The following is a 23,923-nucleotide window of genomic DNA, read 5'->3' on the forward strand; positions in this document are numbered from 1 at the left end:
CCAGGAAACAGTCTGCTTGCTGTGACCTCAGAGCAGCCATTTCAATCTATGACAAACCATCTGACAATAGAATTGTATTTACATAATACACATGTTCACTAGGCTTTTTACTACTGTCTGTTAGTCACAGATCATGAGAATATAATGTCCCACTCACTCAGGCTCTGGCCTTTGATTGACTGATTTCTTGTTCCACTTTTCAATCAACAGCTGCTAGAACTACCAGAACCACACTTGAAGTAAAAGCTCTGGTCACTTCCTTCTTGCTTCTTCATAAGGTCATAAATATTCTTTGTTCTTATCTCAAATATTTACTTAAAGGGGCAAATTATTTCCATTATAAATAACTAATCCAACAGCATTTTTCTGACCCTGCTTATTCAGGTAAAGAGCAGCTTTATACATTATAAGCCAACAGGGCTTTAGCTCCTTATTTAGACAGAAAAAAAAATATTCTGAAAGTTACTACTTAACACTATTTTTAATGCAACAATTACTTTACAGCCACTGAGAAGATTACAACTGATCCCGCAGAACATCTCTACCAGCACGAATAGGCAGACTCCATCATGACAGTTCCTGTTACAAGTGAGTAGGAACTTTTTTCTCCTAGTGAAAACATACTCAAACAAGCCCCAGGAGCTGGTCATCAATACTTGCTGTGATCATGAGTATGTGCTAAATTATTATGTCCAAATGATTTTTTTTGGTGATGTTTATTCTATTTTTTTTTCACACAGTTGGTCAGCATGCTTGTTATAAGATAAAAGCTAGCCATGTACAGTAATGACTCTCATCACCTCCTGATTGTAATTTTTTCCTTGTTTCCTGTATAGCAGGAAGGGAGGGAATAAGCAGACACAAAGCACTGCCTGTCTCTGCTCTAGGTAAGGGCAGATTTAGAGATTTAGTGAGATTCAGAGAAGGTGAAAGAAAGATTATGTACATACTGGGATTTTTTTTTTTTCATATGGCAATGAAATTATCTGTACTCCCTTCCCTCTGAGATACTCTTTTTCAGTGAGTCATCCTTATAGCTATCACTTCTGTGTTGAAATGGGTTGAATTCTCACATTGCTTGAAAACTGAAAAACAAAGATGGCAAGCAAATTATTTTTAGTGTATGGATTGGTTGTGTAATATCACAGTTCATTAAACATCAGGAATGGTTACATTGATCATTTAAAGACAGTTTGAACTACAAATGAACCAATTACGACTTTACTGGGGATGCAAAATTGCCACAATCAGAGAAAGCCTTCTTAGAATTTAATGTCTAGATTTTACAGTCTGGCAATCAATTTTGGCAAAAAAAAGTTATAGTAAGGTATGCTCTGAGTAGATCAGATGAGGAGAGGGACTCAGTCACATCATGATCTCCAAGACTGTCCCTTGGCAGTTTTTAACATACTTCTGGTCACTTTAATCTGTAATGTATTAATTTCCACAACTGTTTTTGTGTTACTCTCAAAGGTCCTTTAGCTGTCAAAACATGTAACAACGCATTGCTTTGTTGTAGTCTAACTGATGTGCCAAATAATATTCAGTCAGATATCAAGAATCCTGCCCCTCCATCACCAGTAAGATTGTGTTCTGGCAAGCTGTTTGGCTCCTACTACCGATTCCAGAAATCAAAGTGCTGCCTGAAATATTTTATTCACTCATTCTGCCATTGTTGTCCTTCAGATTTGGTATCTCTGGATGTGCCTCCAGATCTTGTGTAAACAGATTGAGTCTATTTTTGAAATAAACAAAATCCAACCACAGTCTACCTAGCCAATATCTTCTAGCTGGAATGGCATCTTTGTTCCCATAAAGAACTCAAAAAATTGAAAAAAAGCATAAGGAAACCTTCCGTTCAAATAGGAGACTCAGCTGCAATGAATATTTGCTGAACATTCTGTATTTTTCAAGGCTTTTTTTATATTGTACTTTACTTTTTAAGTGTTACAGAAAAAAAAATCTTCTGCAATACTAGTGACAATACTGACTGAAAAAAATATCTAAAATTAGGAGACATAATCAAAAAGTTCTTTGCAGATCTACAGCTCTAGTTTGCAGCTAATGACTGCTCCTTCTCACTGATTGGAAGAAATTTTGTCACTTTAGCATCATTTTAGCCTATTACCAGGCAATTTGCTCATTTCAAAGATACCTAGACTCTTGGTCATAGATAAGAAGATCCTAAGGGCTAGTACTCTCATCAGATAAGGAAAACATTTAATTCACTTCCATTCTCTCAGTTCCAATTTCATTACTGGGCTGACATAACATCTATGGCCCATAGTTTCTTAGTCCATTAAGGGCTGGGAATACAGGACAGCTTAAAATACTTAGTATAGTTCCCTCTTGAGCTAACGACTTTCCCTCCTCAAAACATAAACTTCAGTAACTCAGAAATAACTCAGAAGGGGTTCATAAACTGATCCTCTCATCCTGGTAAATATAAAGGCCATAAAATTCCACCTTCATTCGATATTTTATCAGCACGTGAAATCAGAGAACTGGAAGGTCGCAATTAGTACATTTTTTTATAATTTGGGTGCAGATATGAGTAACTTCCCTAATCAAGAGAAGACATTTGAGTTTTACTTTCAAACCTGTTAAAAATGATTGTTTCTTTTCACAGCATTTGTAGAATTAAATGCTTTTTGGACAATTTACCAATAATCTGGTCATCGCTTATTTGAATTTACATTAACTTACTGTCAGTTTGTATTTGCATTGTTTTTTATTAAAGAAATAAATCTGATTGTATTAATTTCTACCTGAGCTTTTGCTTATTATTTCTAAGCCTTCTTTTCTGCAATGTGACATCCCAGCACTTTTTTCAGCTTGTGCTTAGTTTCTGCTTTGCCCACCAGGTTTCTTTCTTATCTGTTATTATCAGTGTGTTTCTTTACATGGTTAATATTTTTCCTCTTGAGTCCTCACATCTACCCAGGGCATTCCCAGCTTGTAGTTTGAAGAGACTGTAAATAGCACCAAATAGCAGTAAAAGTATTTATTTTTTTCCTTTATTCTACTGTTCAAACCTGCTTCTAGGGTTTTTTAGGACCGGCTGAATGTATGTATTGGAAAGAACTGTGGGCATTAAATAACTCTGAAGATTATCGCCTCTCCCTTTTTCTGTTTAGATAAATCAATGTGCACAGCAAGACTAGGTGGATGACAAAATTGCTGACAGAAATGGCAATTCAAAGCAGTAAAATATACACTATAAAAAAAAATTAGCTTTCTGCTCTGAAGATCAATGGAAGGATGGAGGACAGGACTCAGAAAACCATCTCAGGTTATCCATGCAGCAAAGTACACTCAGAAAATTTGATTAAGACTGTACGAGTCCATCAATACAGCGCAGGACTCATGACTGAAAGTAACATAAATGGCTGAACTCTAGGCCTTGAGACCAGTTTGCTCTCTGCAAAAAGATAAACATTGGAGCTTGTGGGAAATACTGTTGCAACGCTCTATCAACAAGGTAGCACACACCAGTGCCAGACCTTCTGAGAGGAAAGTGGTGGTTTTTTAAAACAGAAATTGAAATGAAACACCTTTAACTATGGCTGGCACCCTCAGGGTGTTGTCTTGCTCAGGAGCACCAGGATGCGTGTGTCCATCAAGCCTGTGCGGCCATGGGGTATCGAGGCAGTGGTGATCAGGCTGCCCACCCACCACTGCGATGCCTGTGTCCAGACATTAGGTCCAGCATCCATTGCAATTACAGGGGGGCGAAGTGACCCCAGCTGTGAAGCTCTCCTCACATCTCTTGGGTTCTTCTTAGGCTGGTAACTATGCACAGATTTTGGATATGCTTCTTTGTAGCCTTGAGCAGCTGATAGTGATCAACGTCTCCATCCTGTCCCACCTCTGTGAGTCATCAGGGTTTCTTCATTGCTCTTTTCTCCAGATCTGGGTGTCTTGTGAAACTGCACACAGATGTGCTGGGGTCTTAATGACCTGCTAATATGGGTGCCATTAGCATAGTCCATGCTGAGAGCCCTTTTGCTGCTGTGTGCTCCATCCAGTGCCCCCACGCCCAGACATTACCACTCATTCTCCATTCACACCAATTCTAGCCTTTCTATTACAGCTGACTATATGCAGAGGTAGCGCAAACAATTGAAATCATTTTAATTACAAGCATACTAACCCTAAGAACCACAGGCTCTGCTGCTGAATGGTGTAGGTGACCTAGCGATGAAGGACGAGGAAAAGTCTGAGATACTCCCAGACCTCTTTCCCTTGTTCTTTACCAGCAAGGTCAGCCCTCAGGCCTCACAGATCTCTATGCCTAGTGGCAAAGTTTGGAGGAGACTACTACGAACTGTAGAGGAAGGCTGAATTAGGGCCACTTTAGCAAATTAGATGTTTACAATTCCTTAGGGCTGGACAGGAGGTGCTTGTAAAGGTGTTGAGAAAGCTGGCTGTCCTAGTTTCAGCTGGGATAGAGTTAACTGTCTTCCTAGTAGCTGGTACGGTGCTGTGTTTTGAGTTCAGTATGTGAAGAATGTTGATAACACTGATGTTTTCAGTTGTTGCTAGTAGTGTTTAGACTAATGTCAAGGATTTTTCAGCTTCTCATGCCCAGCCAGCGAGAAAGCTGGAGGGGCACAAGAAGTTGGCACAGGACGCAGCCAGGGCAGCTGACCCAAACTGGCCAACAGGGTATTCCATACCATGGGACGTCCCATCTAGTATAGGAACTGGGAAGTGGGGGCGGGGAATCGCCGCGCGGGGACTAGCTGGGGTGTTGGTTGGCGGGTGGTGAGCAATTGCACTGCGCATCATTTGTACATTCCAATCCTTTCATTATTGCTGTTGTCATTTTATTAGTGTTATCATTATCATTATTAGTTTCTTCTTTTCTGTTCTATTAAACTGTTCTTATCTCAATCCATGGGTTTTGCTTCTTTTTCCCGATTCTCTCCCCCATCCCACTGGGTGGGGGGGAAGTGAGTGAGCGGCTGCGTGGTGCTTAGTTGCTGGCTGGGGTTAAACCACGACACTGGCTAATGCCATTGTGCTGCTTCCTGTCACCTTTGAAAGGCTGTGGCAATCAGGTGGGATTTCCAGTTACTGGGAAAAAGCAAATGTCACATCTATCATCAAAGCAAGGTGCAGGAAACTACAGGACAGTCATCCTTACCCAGCCTATCTCTCAGAGAAGATCAAGAAGCAAATGTTTCTGTAAGCCATTTCCGGGATGATGAAGGACAAGAAGTTGATTCCGAAAAACCAGCACAGTTCTACCAGCACCATTGCCTTCTATGATGAGATGATTGGCTCTATGGATGAGGTGGTAAGAGCAGCACACATTGATTTGAGCAAGGCTTTTGCCACGGTATCCATAGCATCTTTTTCATCCGGTAGGGACTGGGTAAGTGGACAAGATGGATGGAAAAGAGTCTGAAGCACTCTATCCAAAAAGTAGTGGTCAACAGTCCAAAACAAAACTGGCATATATTTGTGAGTGGTGTTCCTCAGAGCTGAGTAGGGGGGTTTAGACTAGATGAACTCTAGAGGTCATAATTTTTTCTATGATTCTGTGATCAAGCCTTGCAGGGCACTAAGCAGTATTTGGGCCCTCATATTGAAACCACAAGTCATATTAGGTTTCTGTGGATTAACGGGTTAGGCTGCAGCCCAGGGTAGGTACCTTCCTTGATTCTGAGCTTATGCAGCTGAGTCTGCATGATGTGAAGTGGCAGTGCATCACGAAGTGTTTCCATTTAATACGCTTCTCACCGTGAGATCTTCTGCTAAGGTGCCCTGACCAGCAGTGACCTCCCCCCAACTCCAGAACGCAAGCATTGCTTGAAAACAATCCATTCCATGCTTCCTGATTTGGGGACTTGTAATTGAAAGCAAGTGGTGAAAATGAACAGACTTTGCAAGAGGATTTTCAACAAGGATAATTTTCTACTTCAGGCCCGCAGCATTTTCACTGAAGTGCTCTCTGTTAGTGTCCCCACCTCACAGCTATTCTGATGCATGGCATTTCTCTATAGGACACATGCAGTCCATATCCTTTGACTCCAGGGGCTCTCAGTTAAATTAGTTCACACTCATACAGGGAACTTGCCTCTTTCATGTACCCTTTATGAATACCTCTCTCTTTGTATTTTAAAATTAACTAATTAATTAAATTAACAGCTGGTTTCTTTATTTCCATCTGGGGAATTTACTCTGCTCCAGTTCCCCTCCCTAAAGTTAAACAACACCGAACAAGCTTTCGTTAGAGGCAGGCATTTCATTGTTCTCTTTGCACAAGATCTGGTCAGATACTGTTGGTCTTGAAAGGCTGTTGTATTCAGCAACAGAAATGATAAGGCTACGCACAGACTTCACAATTCAAACAGAATTCATTAGGTTTAGACACATTTTCCAAATCTTCATATGCTCCACGACTACTTTAAAATTTTGTGGTTTTTTTTTTTTTTCATAAAACTATGTTTCAGCTGGGATGGAGTATCATGTTAACTATATTGCTAGAGAAATTATTTCCTGCTGCATTTAATAGTACTATAACAATGTCACAGTTAGCTTTCTGGATTCTGCTGACCTGCCAAAACAGCTTGTACCTTTCCATTTTATGCTCCTATCTCCTGCAGGGTCTGCAAAGCAGGCAAAGGCTTTTCTCAAGACCTGTTCAAAACACTTTTCTTCTGTTATTTCTTGGGTGATTGCAACAATTAATAGTGAATGTAATGTTTATATAGCTTTTACCATCCACGCTGCATTGTTTTGTCATGTATTGTGTATCTGAGATATTAGACTGAATTCAGCCTTTAAAGGTTGTGTTATTGTCATAAAATGGCTCAAACCAGAATGGTTGAAAATCCCACAGGTTCGGGCAGGACAAAGCACAAAATAGATTTTATTCCCATTCAGTGGCTTGATGGAAACACCTTAAGCCAAAGCATTTTTTTTTTGGAACTTTTGCCAAGGTCTTAAGCACAACGAAATCAGGCTTTAATCTCTGTGGGGGCTTAGTTTTCCTGATTTCGGTTGTATGGGGTCAGATGTAAACCACCATTCGGTTTTTTTTTTTTGTTTTGAAAGGGCTGAAGTACACGCCGGGCTGAAACTTCTTTCATGCATTCCTTCCCTTTAGAAAGCTCTCCTCAGGTGACTGCATTTGTTGCAGCCTCGGTGTGATACGGACACGTTTAGCAAACGCCAAGGTCTCATTTCCACGCCCCTCCCGTAGCTAAAACCTCTTGGTTTAAGATGCTGTGCCTCTCCTGAGCCCGGCTAGAGGAACGGGTCCCGCTCTGAGGGCGGTCGCCCGCCCGCCGCTCGGCCCCGCCGGCACACCTCCGCTGCCCGCCCGCCGCCGCCGCCGCCGAGGGGGAACCAAACCTGGGCAGGACCCCTGGGCAGGACCCCTGGGCAGGACCCCCGGGCAGGGCCGGCAGGGAGCCGGCCGAGACACCCCCCCCCGCCCCCAGCACGCCGGGGAGGAGGGACCGCCGCGGGAGCGCTTACTTGGCCCCAACCGGCCGAAAAGTTTCCGGCGGAGCAAGGCGTGACCACCCGCTCGCTTTCCGCGCGTCGCGGCCGCACCACCGAGCCCGCCTCCCCCCGCGCCGCGCCGCTCCCCCGCCGGCCCGCCTCCCGCCCCCTCCCCGGTGACGTCACCGGCGCGGTGACGTGTCGCCCGGGCGGCTCGGCGGCGGCGGCCGCCGGAAGCGGCGGGAGGCAGCGTGGGGCCGGCGCTGAAGCGGGTTCGTGCCGCCGGAGCGGGCAGCGGCACAGCTCCAGCCCCTTCCTTCCTTCCTTCCTTCCTGCCTGCCTGCCAGCTCTCCCTTCTTCCTTTCCGTCCCCTTCGCTTCGCTGCAGCGGCGGTACCGATGAGCGGGCTCCGAGCGCCCGGCCGGCGGCCGGCGGCCACCCCGGTGCCGACCTGCCTGCTTCTGCTGGGGCTGCTCCTGTCCGCTCCCGCCGCCGCCGCCGCCGGCGGGGGATGCGAGCTGGAGGCTGCGGACGCTGGCGGTGGCCGGCGGGGAGGACGGGGAGGCGCCACCGCCTCTGCGGCGGAGACGGCGGCGGTTGTGACAGGTAACGGCTGCCGCGCGTGCCGCCGGCGGGGCGGGGGGAGCATCCCGCCGGCGGGGCGGGGCGGGGGACGCGGGCGGACGGACGGACGGACGGACGCCTTCCTGCCGGGGCCCTGCCCCGCCCGGCGGGCTCCGCGGTGCTCCGGGGCGCCTCTGAGCCGCCTCTCACGGCCGCGGGGCCAGCCACGATGCGGCTCTGCAGAGGGCGCCGGTCCGGTCCGCAGGGGGTCCGGCTGCGGCGGCGGCACTGCGGTACTGCCCCGGTGGGGGCCGGCCGGCCGCGCTGCCCCTCCCCGGGAAGGCGCCCGCCGCAGGATGCGCGGAGGATCCTGTTGAAGAGCGATATTGTTGAGATCCGGAGCCGCCGCTTCCGCGTCGGCTCCCGCGGTGCCGCCCGTGCGGGCGGGTGTCTCCGGCGCCGCCAGCCGCCTGCCGCGGCCCGGCCCCAGCCCTCCGCCGCCCTGCCTGCCCGCCCGCCCCGGCGCCCGCTGCCGCGCCCGCAGGGCGGGCGGCTTCCAGGCGAGATGCTGGACGGCCGCCCGGCGGGCCTGGGGGTCTGCAGCGGCCCCCGGGGCAGGAGGTGAGGTGACCCGCCCCAGCGGACCTGCGGGTCCTGCCGTGTCGCGGCACGGCTGGCTGCAACGCCGCCCAGGAGGCCGGCCGGGGCTGTGAAGACAAAGATGTCCCTCCCGAGCTCTCGGGGGGGGTGTTTTAGTTCTCCAGAAAAGCGTGGAAAGCTTTTTTTTTTTGCCTTCGCTTAGTTATTTTTAAAAAAAGTGAATGTATTCATACAGCCGTACTTACGGCAGATGGTAATGCCTGCAGTTATAAAGAGCAGTTGCACCGAAACATTTAAAATCATCTCATTTCAGCAGGCTCTGAACTGTTTATACATATTCCGGATCTATCTTGTAATGAACAGTAGGAAGCTTTACGGTCTTCAGACTGTTCACTTAGGAAAATGGGATTTCTATCTCGGGAGATACTCAAAAACATTTAGAAGTTTGTCATGTCTCACAATGTGCTTTTCAAAAAGCTCTCGAGTTGGAGGCACGAGTGGGGAAGGTGGAAGAAAGAAGAAAAAGACCCATACCCCTTCTGAATCAAAGTAGCGTGCATTTCCTATCAGAGAACTTCTGATGTTCTTTGGAATAGTATTGACATCCTGAGCTAAAATTACTGAACTTCAGTGGATGAAACATGCATGGGTTTTTTCTCAACATAGCACTTTAAAAACCATGAATTTTAATTATAGTTAATAAAACTTCAACAGTACTCCTGAAATAACTCTGAGATGGAGATGCAAGGCTATGTGATCTAGCAATCTTGTTTGAGGACACAGCATTTCTGAAATCTAAATTGTCCAATCTGTTGGCTTGCCGTATAAACTAAGGAAGTTGGAACATCTGCAGTCTGTGAAGCAGCAGTCGTACCTCCCAGGGGTGTTGTGAAAATGCTGTATTGGAAAAGCTTTTTTTTTTTTTTTTTCAGACCGTAATTAATCTGGTTGTAGGTGGTATTAAACGGTTCTTGCTATGTATAGTGCTGATGCTGTCTACGTTTCAGGCTTAATCAATTTTGATGTGTCAGCCCATATGGAAAAAAATATTTTTTTTATATATTTAGGGACTGTAGAAGTACTGAGATGCTTGTCAGCTGTTGTGGTGTGTTCCTCGCCTCCCCCAACCCCCCCGGCACTGAATCTGGTGAAATATATTTATTTGAGAAATCGAACATGTTATAAGTGGATTTACTGAGTTACGTGACTGTTGGGTCTGGAAAATACATATGGTTAAGAGCCATCTTAGAATCAGTTTTAATCTTCAGGAGGTTTTCAACATAGTTCCATGTTCACCCACTTGATAAATATGGTGATTCAGTTGATCATGTAAGTTGTTTGCCTGTCTGGTAACTAACCCAAATAGTTTTAAGTTACTCTATGCAAAGCTGGAAGAACTCTTGAAGGTTGGGAGAAAACCAGATGACATGTTCAGGGGGTGATTTTAGTTATATTGGCCATCCTTCTTTCCTTAAAAGATAAAACTTGCAGATGTGCCATCGACTTAGGAGGGATTGCCAACACTTGTCTGGAGAGGAATAAAATAAACTTTTAGTTCAGTTGTTTTGATAGGTTTGAGATGTGCAATCCTTAAGATAAAAAGCTGCTAGGTATAAAATGCTGTGCTAGGAAGAGGCTATCAGATGCTCAAATAAAGGTGTATGGGCAGTACAGCTGTAGAAAGTAATCCAGGAGTCCTAGTCACAAATTGATCTGAATAAGCAACATAAGCAACTGGCAAAAGTGGGTGTTACCCTTGGATATGTTCATCCGGTTTAAATTAAAGAAGACTTTTACTTTTTTTTCTTTTTGATTGCACTTTTGCATCTAGTCTTGAGTATTAAACAATCCAAAACGTACAGAAGACAGTAGCAGTGTGGATTGAGAGGCTCAGAATTTATGATGGATGCAAAAAAAATACCAATGTATTGCTTTATTTTGGGGGGTGGAAAAGGCTGTGGGAGGGGTGTGTATGTAAGAAATAGTTCACGGGAGGATATAGTGTGTGGTTTTTTTTTTTTTGTTTTTTTTTCTCTCTAAACTTCTTCCCTTTTCTCTGTGGTTAAGATGTAGGTTAAGAGGAAGTAAATTGGAGTGTGCAAGATTTGGGTTAATTATAGGCTGGAAAATTTTTACCTATAACAGTCAAATAACATAGATTGTTCAAAAAGTTCCCATCATTGGAGGTTTTTATTGGGTTAGAGAAGAAGTTGGCAGAGATAATCTAGGTACTTGACAGAAAAGAGATGTATGACGAATTTTAGGACTGGGAAAGAGCCTAAGATTCTACTCCTGCCATATTTCATCAGATATTCAGGGATTTACTTAATTGTTTATATGAATTATCATTGCTGTTGTCTTCCTGTGTGTCTGTACCTTTTTAATGGTAATTTATAAATGACAGCTGTATATGTAACATCTGATACTGTGCTGAAGGTATTTATTCACAGTTATGAAAATCAGATGAACAAAACTGTGTTTCCAGTGGATGGAACACCATGAGGCTATTTTCTATTCATTCTGGCTCTGCTTGTTCACTACTTAATTTGGTAGAAAGTTTTAAGGAACCTTCTGTTCTGAGCCTGAAGATAACACTGGGTTTTCACATTCAGTTTATTGATTGACTTTTAATTAAGTTGCTTTGTAATTCTGGATAATTGTGGATTCTTTTCTTGTTTAAAAGTCTAAATTTAATCCATGGTCATGGATTAATTTGGCTGCCTTCCAGGTGAGATGGAGAATCTGGACCTGTATTTGGCTAATAAATTTCTCTCAAATAATGGCTTATAATATTGAGCTAGACCATTTTTAACTACAGCACTACATTGTATTTACTGAAGAAACAATGGACAACATAATGTAACCTTTTCCTGAAGGTCATTCAAAGATTTTTTTCTTTTAATTGACTTTTCATTGTGGAACTTATCCATCATCTTAACACTCTAAGCTCTTCAAATTAATCAGACTTCGGCATTTGAGAAGCAAGGGTCTCTAGAAAACGTGGTTTTATCTGCAACTTCATGATTGGTTTCTAAGCCATTCTAATGTGGGTGGCTGTTGAAGGGTGGCTTTCTTTGGAGCTGACCCCAGCTGGCCATGCAAGCAATATTGTTAGCACGAGAGAGCTGGTAGGAGTCAGCATGCTCATCCCAGTACTCACAAGGAGGGAGGGAGAGTTCCTGTTCCCTTTCTATTTTGTACCCTGCTTGCCCGCAGCGTTGTGATGAGCACTGTCTGTTGCTTTCGCTTGCAGGAATGGGAAAGGAAACGCAGGCAACAGAAAAACCGATGGATTTCTTACCAGACTCTCCTGATATGCTTTAAGCACTAGCACCAGTGCAAAGAAGAGGGAGGACAGGACCGTGCAGGTGGAGTCAGCAGTGGGGAAGAAGGGTGGTCTGCCTCATGTGACGGCAGTAAGTGATGGTCTGAGCGTAGCTGTCTGTAGAATTGCATCACTAAGGTGACTGTGAAACTGTGTTAGTGACCTTTTTGGGCTTCAGTAATCCATTTGAAAGTTGGTGGTTGTGTGTGAGACTTCACATGTGGTGGAGTAATACAAAGAGTGCAGGGATTTTGGTCATGGTAGCAAAATGATTTTTGCGTGATTATTTTGGCATGCACAGGTCTTAAAAGGTTGTGAGCTAGGAGACTTCTGTCACTTCCCTAGCAAACTGCTTTTTAAGGCTAGTAGATTTCTCTAGTGGTGAAAACAGCATTATAGGCTTTTCTTTTATTCCATTACTTCTATTAGTCTCTAGTTAAGCTCTTCATGATCTGGTCTTACCATTTCTCCTGGGAGGACAGAAATTTCAAGTCCTTTCTCCACTAAAGGATGTCAACTTCAAGCTGTCATTTACTTTCTGATAGCATCTCAATGCAGTCGTCTGTCCCTGAAATCCAATTAGTTTCTGCTCTGTTCCCAGTTGCATTAGGTTTTTAATTTCTTAGCATATTCTTTATTTTTAGTGATAAAGAATAGGAGAAACACAGCAATAGGAGAAATCCAGCAAAGAAACCTTGTGCAACATGGTTTCTGGGTTTTCATAGCTCAATCAACAGTTGGTGAATTGTCATAACTACTAGATATACTAACTAAAAAAGCTGTAGTTGGCTGAATTTGTAGAGGTTTTTGAAACAAATATTAAAACCCAATCAACCAGGACAAATCTTGGCCTTTAGGTAGCTGAGTGGCATTGGAATCCCACTTGGAGATAAGATCCCAAGCACTTGCAACTTCCTTTGCCCATAGCCGAGTATATTTGCCTGACAGCCTTCCAGTATTTTCATTGTAACTCTTCAGTGCTTCTCCTGGCGGGTTTCTGCACTTTGTGGTATCCTGTGAGCTTTTTTTGCCTTGACCATCAGCTTCACCTCTTCTGAAGATTTCCCTGGTCTCAGTGTTGGGAATTAGCCAGGTTATTTAGCTGGTATTTTCCTGTTCTTGTCTTACAGTAGTAGTCTGTAGCAGACCCTTTCGTAAAACCCCTCAGTGTCCCTCCCTGAAATTTTTTTACTTGGCGTCATCCCTCCATCAGCAGGTTTTTGTGTTGCCCTTTCAGCTGTAAGCTTTCTGAAGACAGCTCTGCTTTTCTGGGGACCTCCTACCAGATTCTGGCTAGCTGCTCCTACGCAGCTTGGGCATGACTCATTTTCTTCTACCTAACCTCAGTGATACTGATCTGTTATAACTAGGTTGAGCTGCGATGTATTTGTCGAAGGAGGACTGGACCCAATGACTGAAGCAGCTGGTCTTGATAAGATTTCCCATGATGATACTATCACTATGAAAAACACCTAAAAATGTAGTTTCCTTTTTCTGAAGTTTGTATGAAGTAAGCGATTTGATACCCTTTTAATTGATTTTTAGCTTGTGTGCTGTAACTTGTATGTCCTTTTTGTATTTAATATCTGTTCTCAATCAGCATCGAGGGAGAGGAACATATTGCAAGGAGCTGTGATATTGTGGGAAAGCTAGAAAAATTACTACAGCTTTTTTTTTTTTTGTTTGTAATTTTTAATGCTTTCTCAAAAACTCCTCGGATGTCAAAAGTGTAGTATTTTACATAAGAATTGACTCTAATTTACTGCAGAAATCCTGATGTATGAGGAGACTTCATTGGGATTAGCCTGTTACATCCTATCTGTAAAAGTGGCTTTTTAAGATACAGGAACTTGAGATGTTTAACTTGACCACATATGGTATGTGTTAAGAGTAAATAACCACTATGCATGTTGTCCTAAATAAGCACATACACGTTTTACAAACCAAGGTGAGTTTCAAGTTATTACATGAGTTAAGTGTTATTCTGCCTTTGGATACTACTAAGTCTCCTGTTACTATGGAAACCATCTTTGCATATCTAAAAGGGGGAGGGGGTGAATAAAATGATAATGTGTTCTTAAAATTTAGAATCAGCATAAACAGAATGTGATGATTGTCTGGGTACTAGGAAATTTGCATTTGTTTCCTTGCTTTCTGTGAGCATTTCAAACTTAACTGAAGAGAGTTTATTACTATATTTCATGTGTTGGGGTTTGTTTTTTTATCCCCCTTTTTTTCCTGCTTCTGGACCTTGAATTTTTCAGAGACCTGTTAGAGGAATCTTTAAATCTGTATAATGAAAAGTACTCCAGAATTTTAAGTAAAGTCTGTCTTGAAAATTGAAGATAATGTGCTTGTCAGAACAGTTAAGAATTTGAGTTAACAGCATTCATTATAACAGAGCTGTTGACGCAATTGAGTCAACAGAATTTGAATTAACATTTAAGAACCACTCACCTTTTAAATCTTATTCCTGTGGTCTCTAGCAAAGATTTTTAGGCATATCAGGAGAAAATTTCCTCTCTATGCAGATAGTGTTATACTACTGCAGGTCAATCTTGCTTCTCCCGTGATTCCTGGATGCAGAGGTGAGAGGGAACCCATCACTGACTACTGCAGCTTGTATAACAAACCACTAGCAGCACCAAAGAAACTAGTGTAAATTGGAATGGTTGTTGAGGCTACTTGGATTGTGTGAAGCTTTAACTTTTGCAGTAGCTCAGAATTTATAGGAATGCGAAGATAGCTTTCATCCTTTTGCTCTAGGCAATGCTTTCTGTTTCCTACCTTTTCTTCTGCATCATGAAGCGTTTAAAAACTGTCAGCAGCCCAGCCCTCTGGTACTGTCTCCAGTTAAAATTTTAATACCTGATTCTTATTTTTTTGGTGTACTTTGTTTCTGTGGTTATTGTTCATTTGTAAGAAATTGCGCTCAGCTTCTAAAACTGAGGTGAGCAATACACAGTGGTTTATCTGAACCTATTTAAAGCTGTGTTTAAAAGCAAGCAAATCTTGTGGTAGAGTATTAAACAAGTTTTTGCTGAATAAAAATTTGGTGAAGACATTTTGGATTTCTAAGGTCTGTGTAGTTTCTCCTTAAAACGGGAAACTTTCCATACATGAAGGTGTGGTATGAATACTCTTTCTCGCTTTGTGGTTTAGAATAAATGAATGGCTTAGTTGTATGTAATTATTTTTCTCAGTTCCATTAGGTGACTGTGTGAACTGAATTAGTTAAAATCAAGAGTTCTCTGCAAGTTATGTTATTTATAAAGGAATTTTCATGCAAACATTATTTTATTCTTAATAGTAAATATATCCTCTAGGCTCCCATCGAGATTGGTCATCAATAACTCCTGAATGTTTCTTGTTTTTTTTTTTTTCTCTATGTGTAGCATTTGATGAATGAGTGGATGGCTCAATAAGTGATTTTTTTTTTTTTAATATATTTACTCTGTTTACATGTAGAAATATGTTCAGTGAGCATTGCTAGGAAATTGTGAACATAACTTTTGTCAATCTGCTGAATCTTTTTTTGTTGTTGTTGTTCCAACCACAGGATTTTACTTGAAATTCATTCCTCCCACCTGCAGTAAGCAGGTGAATTTTCTGTTTGTATGTCTAGAACTAAAGCAAGTAAAAAGAATAAGTCTTAACGTTGTTTCTCTAGTTATAGTCTGGAAATGACAAGCTTGATTAGTTTTCCTCAATTTGAAATGCTACCCAGTATTTTTATTTGAAGAACAACAAGCAAGACATATTATACTGTTAACAAATAAACAAAACCACCCAAACCATGTGGTCAGTGATGATGTTGAAACAAATGTGAAAGTTAATTATTCTGCGTAGGAGACTTCCTTCTACTGTAGTTTTAATTCTAGATTGCTATATATAGAAGGTTGAAAGGTAACTTCTTGCTGTAACATTGTATGCCTATATGAAAAATACTGTTGGCTTAACTTATTTTCATTGCCTAAAGACATGAAAATTATTTTGAAGTGAAAATGAAGTTACTTTTTTTTGGTGCTAAGTAATGTTTACTGTTTTGCTAAATATGAAAATTAGACTATATAATATCATATAGCTCCAATACTTATATCATGATGTGGTAGGATGGAAAAATATATTTATATCCTTTCCTACTTGCGATTTTTAGTTGCAGATGATATGTATCAAGACAGCTCTGTCTTCCCCAGGGTATGTTTTTAATTTTGCTTTGAAAGACTTAAATTTGCCAGTACTTTTTTGGAGCATGGCTGCCTCAATCTCTTCTCTCCTACCTGGTTCATGTTCCCTGAATACATCTACTAAAACACTGCTGTAAGAGCTGTAGAGGGTATTGTAGTTACTTTGGAAACAGCACAGTAATATGTCAGTCTAAAGGACAGATAAGAGACAATGAAATTAATTCTACTGACTTCAGTATATGAACCTGTATTAAGTATTCACTGGGATTTCAAAGAATCATATCATAGAACGGTTTGGGTTGGAAGGGACCTTTTAAAGGTCATCTAGTACAACCCCCCTGCCATGGGCAGGGACACCTTCCACCAGACCAGGTTGCTCAAAGCCCCATCCAACCTGGCCTTGAACACTGCCAGAGATGGGCCAGCCACCACCTCTCTGGGCAACCTGTTCCAGTGCCTCACCACCCTCACGGTGAAGAACTTCTTCCTTACATCTAATCTAAATCTACTATCTTTCAGTTTAAAGCCACCACCCCTTGTCCAATCACTTACATGCCCTTGTAAAAAGTCCCTCCCCATCTTTCCTGCAGGCCCCCTTTAGGTACTGGAAGGCTGCTATAAGGTCTCCCTGGAGCCTTCTCTTCTCCAGGCTGAACAACCCCAACTATCTCAGCCTGTCTTTGTAGGAGAGGTGCTCCAGCCCTCACTGATCATCTTTCTGGCCCTCCTCTGGACTCATTCCAACAGCTCCATGACCCATTTCATTCTAAGACTGCATGTGAAGTAAACTGGTATTTTGGTTTTGGTCTTATGAAATTGCATTCCTGATAATTGGTCTTATTGTGGTTGTGTTGCAGGCAGCGATACGAGACCTGCAGCTCTGCAGTCTTTGAAGGATGTTGCTTTGTTATTGATTTAAACTGACCTTGGTGTAGGCTGTTTCTGCAGAAAGGGCTGCTCCTCCTTTGTGCTTGTTGCTTTCTCTCCCTCCCTGCTTATTCTATATGTTCCAGCTGCTGCCTTAACATTATTGTGGGTGGAGATGAGCTAGTTTGGGGGAATTGATTGAGCTGGAAGTTGGTATTAATTTTTTTTCAGCAGTATCAGGTCCTTGCTTCAGTTCAGTGCACAGCTGCACAATGGCTTCTGTGAGATGATTGTTTAAACAGTATTGGAGGAAAGTAGTATTAACCATTTTAGTAGAAGCCCACGCATGATGCCAAATACATAGTGATTGAGAAAGGTGGGTAAGTGAGATTTAGCTCCTCGCAAAAAGCAGCGTTTTACACAGATGTTACCAATTGTGAAGTTGGAAAATGGCGTTCAAAATTGGTAAGGAAATACTTCAGCAATCCATAAAATTGCAGAGGGAGACTTCCAGATTAGCAGTACAGCCAAGATTTTAGTAGGGCTTGTTAAGGAGATTAGTTATTGTAGATGATAGTAACTTAGCTTATAGAAAAATCCACGTTTTGAAATGAAACCTTTGTTTTGGGAGTTAATTTGGTTTTTACCAGTTGATTTATTATAAGAGAGTGTTCATGTCTCAAAACTAAAATCGCTTGCCTGGCATAACTATTTACTTCTATAAAGCAAAACTTATGAAATGTGATTTTATTAATACAGGATAATGAAGACATGTCCCATTCTGATTCAGCTGTAGATGTTTGAAAGAAAAAAAACCCATCTACCTGAGCTCTAAATGCATCCAATTGACTACTTTTAAACTTTGTTATAAAGGAATCCAAGTAAAACTGGTTTGTTTCCCTTATTGAGTAAACATCCTTCCTAAGAAACTATGCATCTGTGATGTGTTTCTTTTTTGTCACAGAAGCACTCAGACACTTGTTTTGTGTTGCCTCATGTCTGTTTATAGTATCCTGTGAACAGTAGTCAAGGCTCTAATTTCTCTTGATGTTGACAAATGGTAAGACTTCCTTATTTCAACAAAATGGAAGGTCTGTACACAACCTCGGCCGTGATCAGGTCCACAGAAATTGTTATTTCCTTACAAAAGAGTGATAAACAATCACAGGTAAAACATTATCTTAATGGGAAGAAAAAGGATGCATCTTCACGGTACTAGACGCTTACAACTGGAGTGTTATACTATTTAGCTTAGAAGTGAGCGGAAGTTTGACGTGTAGTGGGATGATGAAGGGGGACTCAACGTAAACTGCTGTTGCCTGCAGAGATTCCTGATGGTATTTTATGATACTGTGACATGGTGATGAGGTGGCAGTGTCAAAGTGCAAAAAAGTGGGGCAGGGAGAGAAAGGAGGAAGGAGGTTATTTTATTCAGTACTTACATACCATGAAGTGTATCCTTGGACTGGATTTAACTGAATAATTGGAGCTCTGATTAGTGGTTATACTTGAGATTTTTGGGGAGTAATAGTGGATTGTTCCTTGGAAAAAGCCTGGTTGTTGGTCAGGAAGAAATTATGGAGAAAGGGAAATAGTATACTAATTGTTGTCACTTGAAAGGATACGTAGAACTAGAAAATGTTTGAATAAAGCTTGCCAATGCCTTTGTATATACTTTTTTTTTTTTTTTTTTGTGAAAAGAAAGTAGGACTTCAAGGTTTTAGAAGACGTGCCCTGTGGCTGTAGTTCTTTGGAAGCTAAAGCCAATATATGTTGGCAACTGTGGTTTAGGCCTTCAGCCTGTCCTCTTCCTCATGCTGAGCTATTTCAGTTTAGTTGTTGTGTTCATTTTCTGCTGGAATAATTTGCTGAAATTGGCTAAGGGGAGGAAGGTCGAATGACCCCTGGACTGGAAGCAAGGAAGGCCAAGGAGGTAGAGGAAGGGAGGGATGGATGGAAGAGCACTGTGGCAGCCAGGTGGGTTTCAGGTCTTAGGGGGTGATAGTGAGGATGTGGTAGACCTCTTAGAAATCATGAGGATTATAAAGGAGGCAACTATAGGAAGACTGGTTGCTATTTTCATGCTATGAGACCTGCGGGCATTCACTGAAAATCAGAAGAAGGTTTAAAAATAGATATATCCCCCCGCTTCCCATTTTCCTGGGGGAGGGGGGAGAGCACACCTGCATGAACCCTTAGAATTAAACAAGAAAACTCATTGCAGTGGACTGTTTGGGAAACCAAATATGTTTTGTTTTGGGGAAAAATTGTTCTTGATGTCACCCTTTGTACTGGACCATCTGCTGCTAACTGGTGCTGTGCAAGGTTGAACTAGATGGACACCTTTGATTCAGTGCGACCGATTCATATGTTCTTGCTAGTCTTCTGTGAAACTGCAAGGTACGGTTGTGTTTGAGACAAGACAGTTTGACGTACTTGCTGTTTTCCATTAGCATTTCATTTTTGGTTTTGTGCAAAAGTTTAAAGTGATTGCTAACATAGAAAGAATAAGGGTAAAGCGCTTAAAGGAGAATATCATAATGCTGTAGTAAGCTGCATCATAATTTATGTGGTAAGTTTTTGGGAGTTGTTCCTAAGTGGGGGCTTTCAAATAGAGGACTAGCAAAATTTTTGCTGGCACTGACTCACTTTGTAAATTGATTTTATTGAATTGTGTTTCTTCTCTTGATTTGTATTGGTTTGCAGTCTCCTAAATGGTATCCTAAGGCTGAAATTTCTTTCCTGCTGCAAGTTAGTAATTTTACAATGACTTTTCTGTTCTTTTTTTTTTTTTTTTGGCCACTTTTAGTTTTCTGTGCCCAAAATGCTGTCAGCAGCAGATTAACATTTTTACAGAAGCCAAAGAACAAGACAGCCATTGTCTTGTTACCCAAATTATTGCTTTTATTCTTTGAATATGAAAGTAGTAGTTGATTATTCATTTGAATAGAATTTTTTTGGTGTTCTAGCACAAAGGTTTTAATAAGTGCTGCTTTAATTCTGGTCACTTGTTGTTCTGATACTGTATTTTTTGGGTGTATGAAGTGTGTGAGAAGACTTTAGGCAGAGGACTAAGCATACTAACTGAAGATACTGAGTTTTCAGAATACTATAATTGCATTAACCTGCTTAAAGTCTGGATGTAGTGCCTTGTTATCTGTGATGAAAGAACCAGTTTCTAGTCTTTTACCTTCAGATCTGACTGTGGGTGAAGTGGAGATTTTGGGCAGCGGTAGTGTTTTAGGTAGTAGTGTGACAATTTTGAAAATCCGTCAACCCAATTTGCTTTGGAAAATGGGATTTCACTCTGTAGCTCTGACCAGGCCACTTTTACTTGCAGGATGTTGAGGGAAAATAACTTTAAATAACTTTTCAGACTTTGTGGCCTCTTTTCTCTTTTTCAATTTTTTTTTTTTCTCTCCAAAAGGTTTCAAAGGCTTATTGGAATGAAAATGATTGTTTCCCTGCTTCTTGTGCAACTGTGAATACTTTAAGTGAAACTCTCTGGTCTTGCCATGGGCTCTGCTCTGAAAACTGACTGCAGAAATGTTTCATGAATGTGTCTAGTTCAGTTTGCCTTTTTCAAATTTTTTTTGTGTACACAATAAAAATGAAAGTGGAAGTGAAACACTCTGCTAGTAACAAGGACATTTTGCACATGAAAATTAAGAGAAGTATGGGGTTTGAAGGAGTGACAATTCAGCTTGATTTTCTAGGTCTGTGCTGTATTTGCAATGATTGAAAAGGACAAGCTTAATTCTGGTCTGTTTATTGGGAGTGTAGCAAAACACTTGTTAGAAGCAGGAAGGAGCATGTATTTCACTATCAAGACAGAGCTATAATTATGTTTTCCTTGGCAAGTTTTGCATTCAGAATTTTGGAGAAGACAGACTTAAATATGAAGTTCTTTGGCACTTTCTGCACACAGATGAGAATTGGAAACACCAACTATAAACTGGTGTGGAAAACAATGGCATACGTCCTGGGATCACCATGGAGGCTGCCATTTGTACAACTGCTTGGATATGTCAAAGAGCTCCTTTTGTTTCGATAGGTAGTGAATTTAAGATCAGAACTTGAATATAGAGCATTCTGTATTGCATGGAACTAAAGCATGTCAGGCATTTCTCTTAAGTATTTTACTTAACCCCAGGGTTGTTGGACACCTACTGGAGAGCATACTTCCTGGATACTTTCTTAATATTAGTATTTGAATTAAGTGTAAGTTAGAGACATAGTAGAGGATGAATTATGACGTTCATACTGGTGATAAGTACTGGTGCCAACACTAATAATGAAGTTCTCAAAGTATTGTAGGTTTAAGTGCCTAGGGCAAGGTAAATACTGTACTTTTCCTGTGTATCTTGTCCAAGAGTTGGAATTAGCCTGTTATATTTGCATGAATAATGAGCCTTTGGCTCTGACACGTTGTTTTATGAAATAGCCTCACCCGATGGTTTCGTATTTCTCTCTTAGAAATATTTTGAAACTTGCTTCCTCTTTGGCCTGTCTCAAACTTCTGTTAAGTACAGATTACTTCAACGTGCAAGTTCTAGTTAGTTGGTTTGTTAAACAGGCAAAACCCCTTGATTTTTACTGACTGCATGTTAGTAATTTTCTGTTTACTAATTGAAATGGATATGAAGTTTAGTTGTAATGAAAGCAACCTCAATTATTTCTTTCCTAACCTAAAAGATTTTAAAGATAATTGGGTATACCTAGATATCTGAATGTGGGTTAAATATGTCTACTATGAGAAACTGTACTTTATTTTTTTTAAGGTGTCGTCATCCGAAGGATGACTTTCAGGCATCTTCCAGCTCTTGTCCGGTTGTCATCCCTTTCAGAGGAAATAGGGAAATTTGCATTTGGCAGGGCAGGCAGAAAGCCTTGCTGTTGGCATCAGTGCTGCTTCCAGAAGAGGTTAGAGCATGTGGGATGGTTACTGGTGGGGTATAGGGCCCAGAGAGGAGGGAAGCAGCCAGCCCCAGCAGCAGCTGTTGCTGCCCACACTGGATATTTCCAGCAGTGAGCCTGCTTCCTTCTCCTTGGCTTTTCTGCTTGGCTGTTGTTCATGCCAAGGCTATTGTTATGCTGGACTTTGAGAAGGCAGTGTCATTTGGGAGCTGGTGTTTCAGACCATACAAACTTCAAGATATGGTGGGAACAGCATGCTTGGGTAGCAATTACTGTGTACAGTTTCCTGCTTCACCTACTCATTATTTTCATTTGTTGTTTAGCAGTGTTGAGTTTGTAGGGCCCAGAGGTGTTAAAGTGCATACCCATGATGTTACTTGATCAGAAGCTTTAAGGATGGGATTCATTTCGCATCTCTTGAGGTGTCAGCATCTAGGCTCCTTCTATAACAGAGTAAACTTGTTTTGCCATGAGTTAGAAAGCCCTGTTTGCACACGTGGATCACATCACTAACTCTACTTGCTGTGTCAGTTAGATTTCTGTTGAGTGCAAAGAGGACGCTTACTTCAGATACAGGGAAAAAATATTGCTCTCCTGCCTTTATGAGAACTGTTCTAGAAGCTGTGCCTCATCCTGTTTAAGGAGCCTCTAACCTGTTTGTTTGTATCTAAACTTAAATGCTTTTTAATTTGGGTGTTTTTGCCATGTTTCTTTAATGTGTTTAAGTTTTTTGAATGCTACAGAATGAATAATTACTGCTCAGGTTGGATATCAATTTGGTATTTATGTTCACAGTGCTTCTTAAGTGCACTTAAGTTTTGTTTTCTATCTCATTTAGGTTTAAAATGTTGCAGGATTAAGTTTCAGCCAATCAGTAATACTACCTAGGAAGCTATAATTAATATGTTACTCAGGGGAGGTGGTGTTAACTCCTTCTCCCCGTCTTTGATAGTCTTGTTAGCTGTAATTTATTACTTTCAGAAGGTTTGAGACTTCTTAGTAGATATTTATTTACTAGAGAAGATGATCTATGCTTGATTTCACTTCAGCTTTTGAACTGTTTTGCAGAATTCATCTGAATGGTTGGGTTGCAGTGTAAGGAGATTAATTTTTTTTAGGATGTAATGTTTCATAATGTAGTTTGTAAGATTCTTTTAAATGTCTTATCTGTTGAGTCATGCTGTTGCATTTGTCTTGCCTTGCCACCTCCACCCCAACAAATCTTATGCATGTTTTGTATGTTCTGATTGTGTACCCCAACCTCCTTAACAGGCCTTCTCACCTCATTTGATTCACCACTTATTTTTTGCTCCAGTTTAAGAATGGAAAAGGAATACTGAAAAGCCGAATAGAGCCATTCTCTATTGCTAAACTTTTGATGCAGGAATTGTGTGGGTCTTGTAAAATGCTGGGTACAACAGCACATAACTGAAAGTGCCATGTAGGTTCCAGAAGGAATTTCCATGCTTTGCTAGATTTTTTTTTTTTTTTTTTTTTGGGGGGGGGGGGGGGGGCTATAAGGTGCTTAGCTGGTTTTACACCTATCTGCCTATGTTTATAAGGAGTACCAGAAGTAAAGAGTAGACTGCCATCAGTTAATGTAGTTCTGAAACTCTTAACAGAAATATTTTAGATCTGTAGATAAGACCAAAGCACAGCTATGGAAAAAGGAAAGAACAATTCCACCTCTGCATTAATTGCATCTGGGAACTTCAAGTAACACTTTGTACTTCATAGCAGAATGTTGTGCTAAATTAGAAATTGTGATATTCTCGCCCACAATTGTTCAGTATCATGCAACTGTGATTGGTTTAGTCACAAGCAGAATACTGGTCTGCCTACTCTGTCTTTGCAAGCTGCCATAGCATTGGAGTTGCTCTTAGTGGTTCATTACTATTCATATGTGTTTTGCAGTAGGAAGGATGACAGCTGTGGGCAATGTCTTTTTTCTGATGGCATAGACTTGTCTTTGAAAGATATCAGAGAGATGGAGAAAACCCAAAAT

The 23,923-nt window shown here is 41.5% G+C and overlaps 1 protein-coding gene across 2 annotated transcripts in view; it reads left to right on the top strand.

The window, feature by feature from the left end:
* Window positions 1-7,665: 7,665 nt before the first annotated feature.
* The window catches only part of STIM2 (stromal interaction molecule 2), an 84,277-nt gene continuing 68,019 nt past the window's right edge, over window positions 7,666-23,923 (top strand). The window contains exons 1-2 of one of the 2 annotated variants that reach the window (XM_030013915.2): window positions 7,682-7,787; window positions 7,821-8,064. In XM_030013915.2, coding sequence (XP_029869775.1) covers window positions 7,857-8,064 — 208 coding nt within the window. In that variant the 5' untranslated portion in view covers window positions 7,682-7,787; window positions 7,821-7,856. Of the gene's footprint in view, window positions 8,065-23,923 lie in introns of both variants that reach the window. The other variant, XM_030013925.2, reaches the window with a different exon arrangement.

The sequence above is a fragment of the Aquila chrysaetos genome, chromosome 1 (assembly GCF_900496995.4).
Source record: "Aquila chrysaetos chrysaetos chromosome 1, bAquChr1.4, whole genome shotgun sequence".
Classification (NCBI taxonomy): Eukaryota; Metazoa; Chordata; class Aves; order Accipitriformes; family Accipitridae; genus Aquila; species Aquila chrysaetos.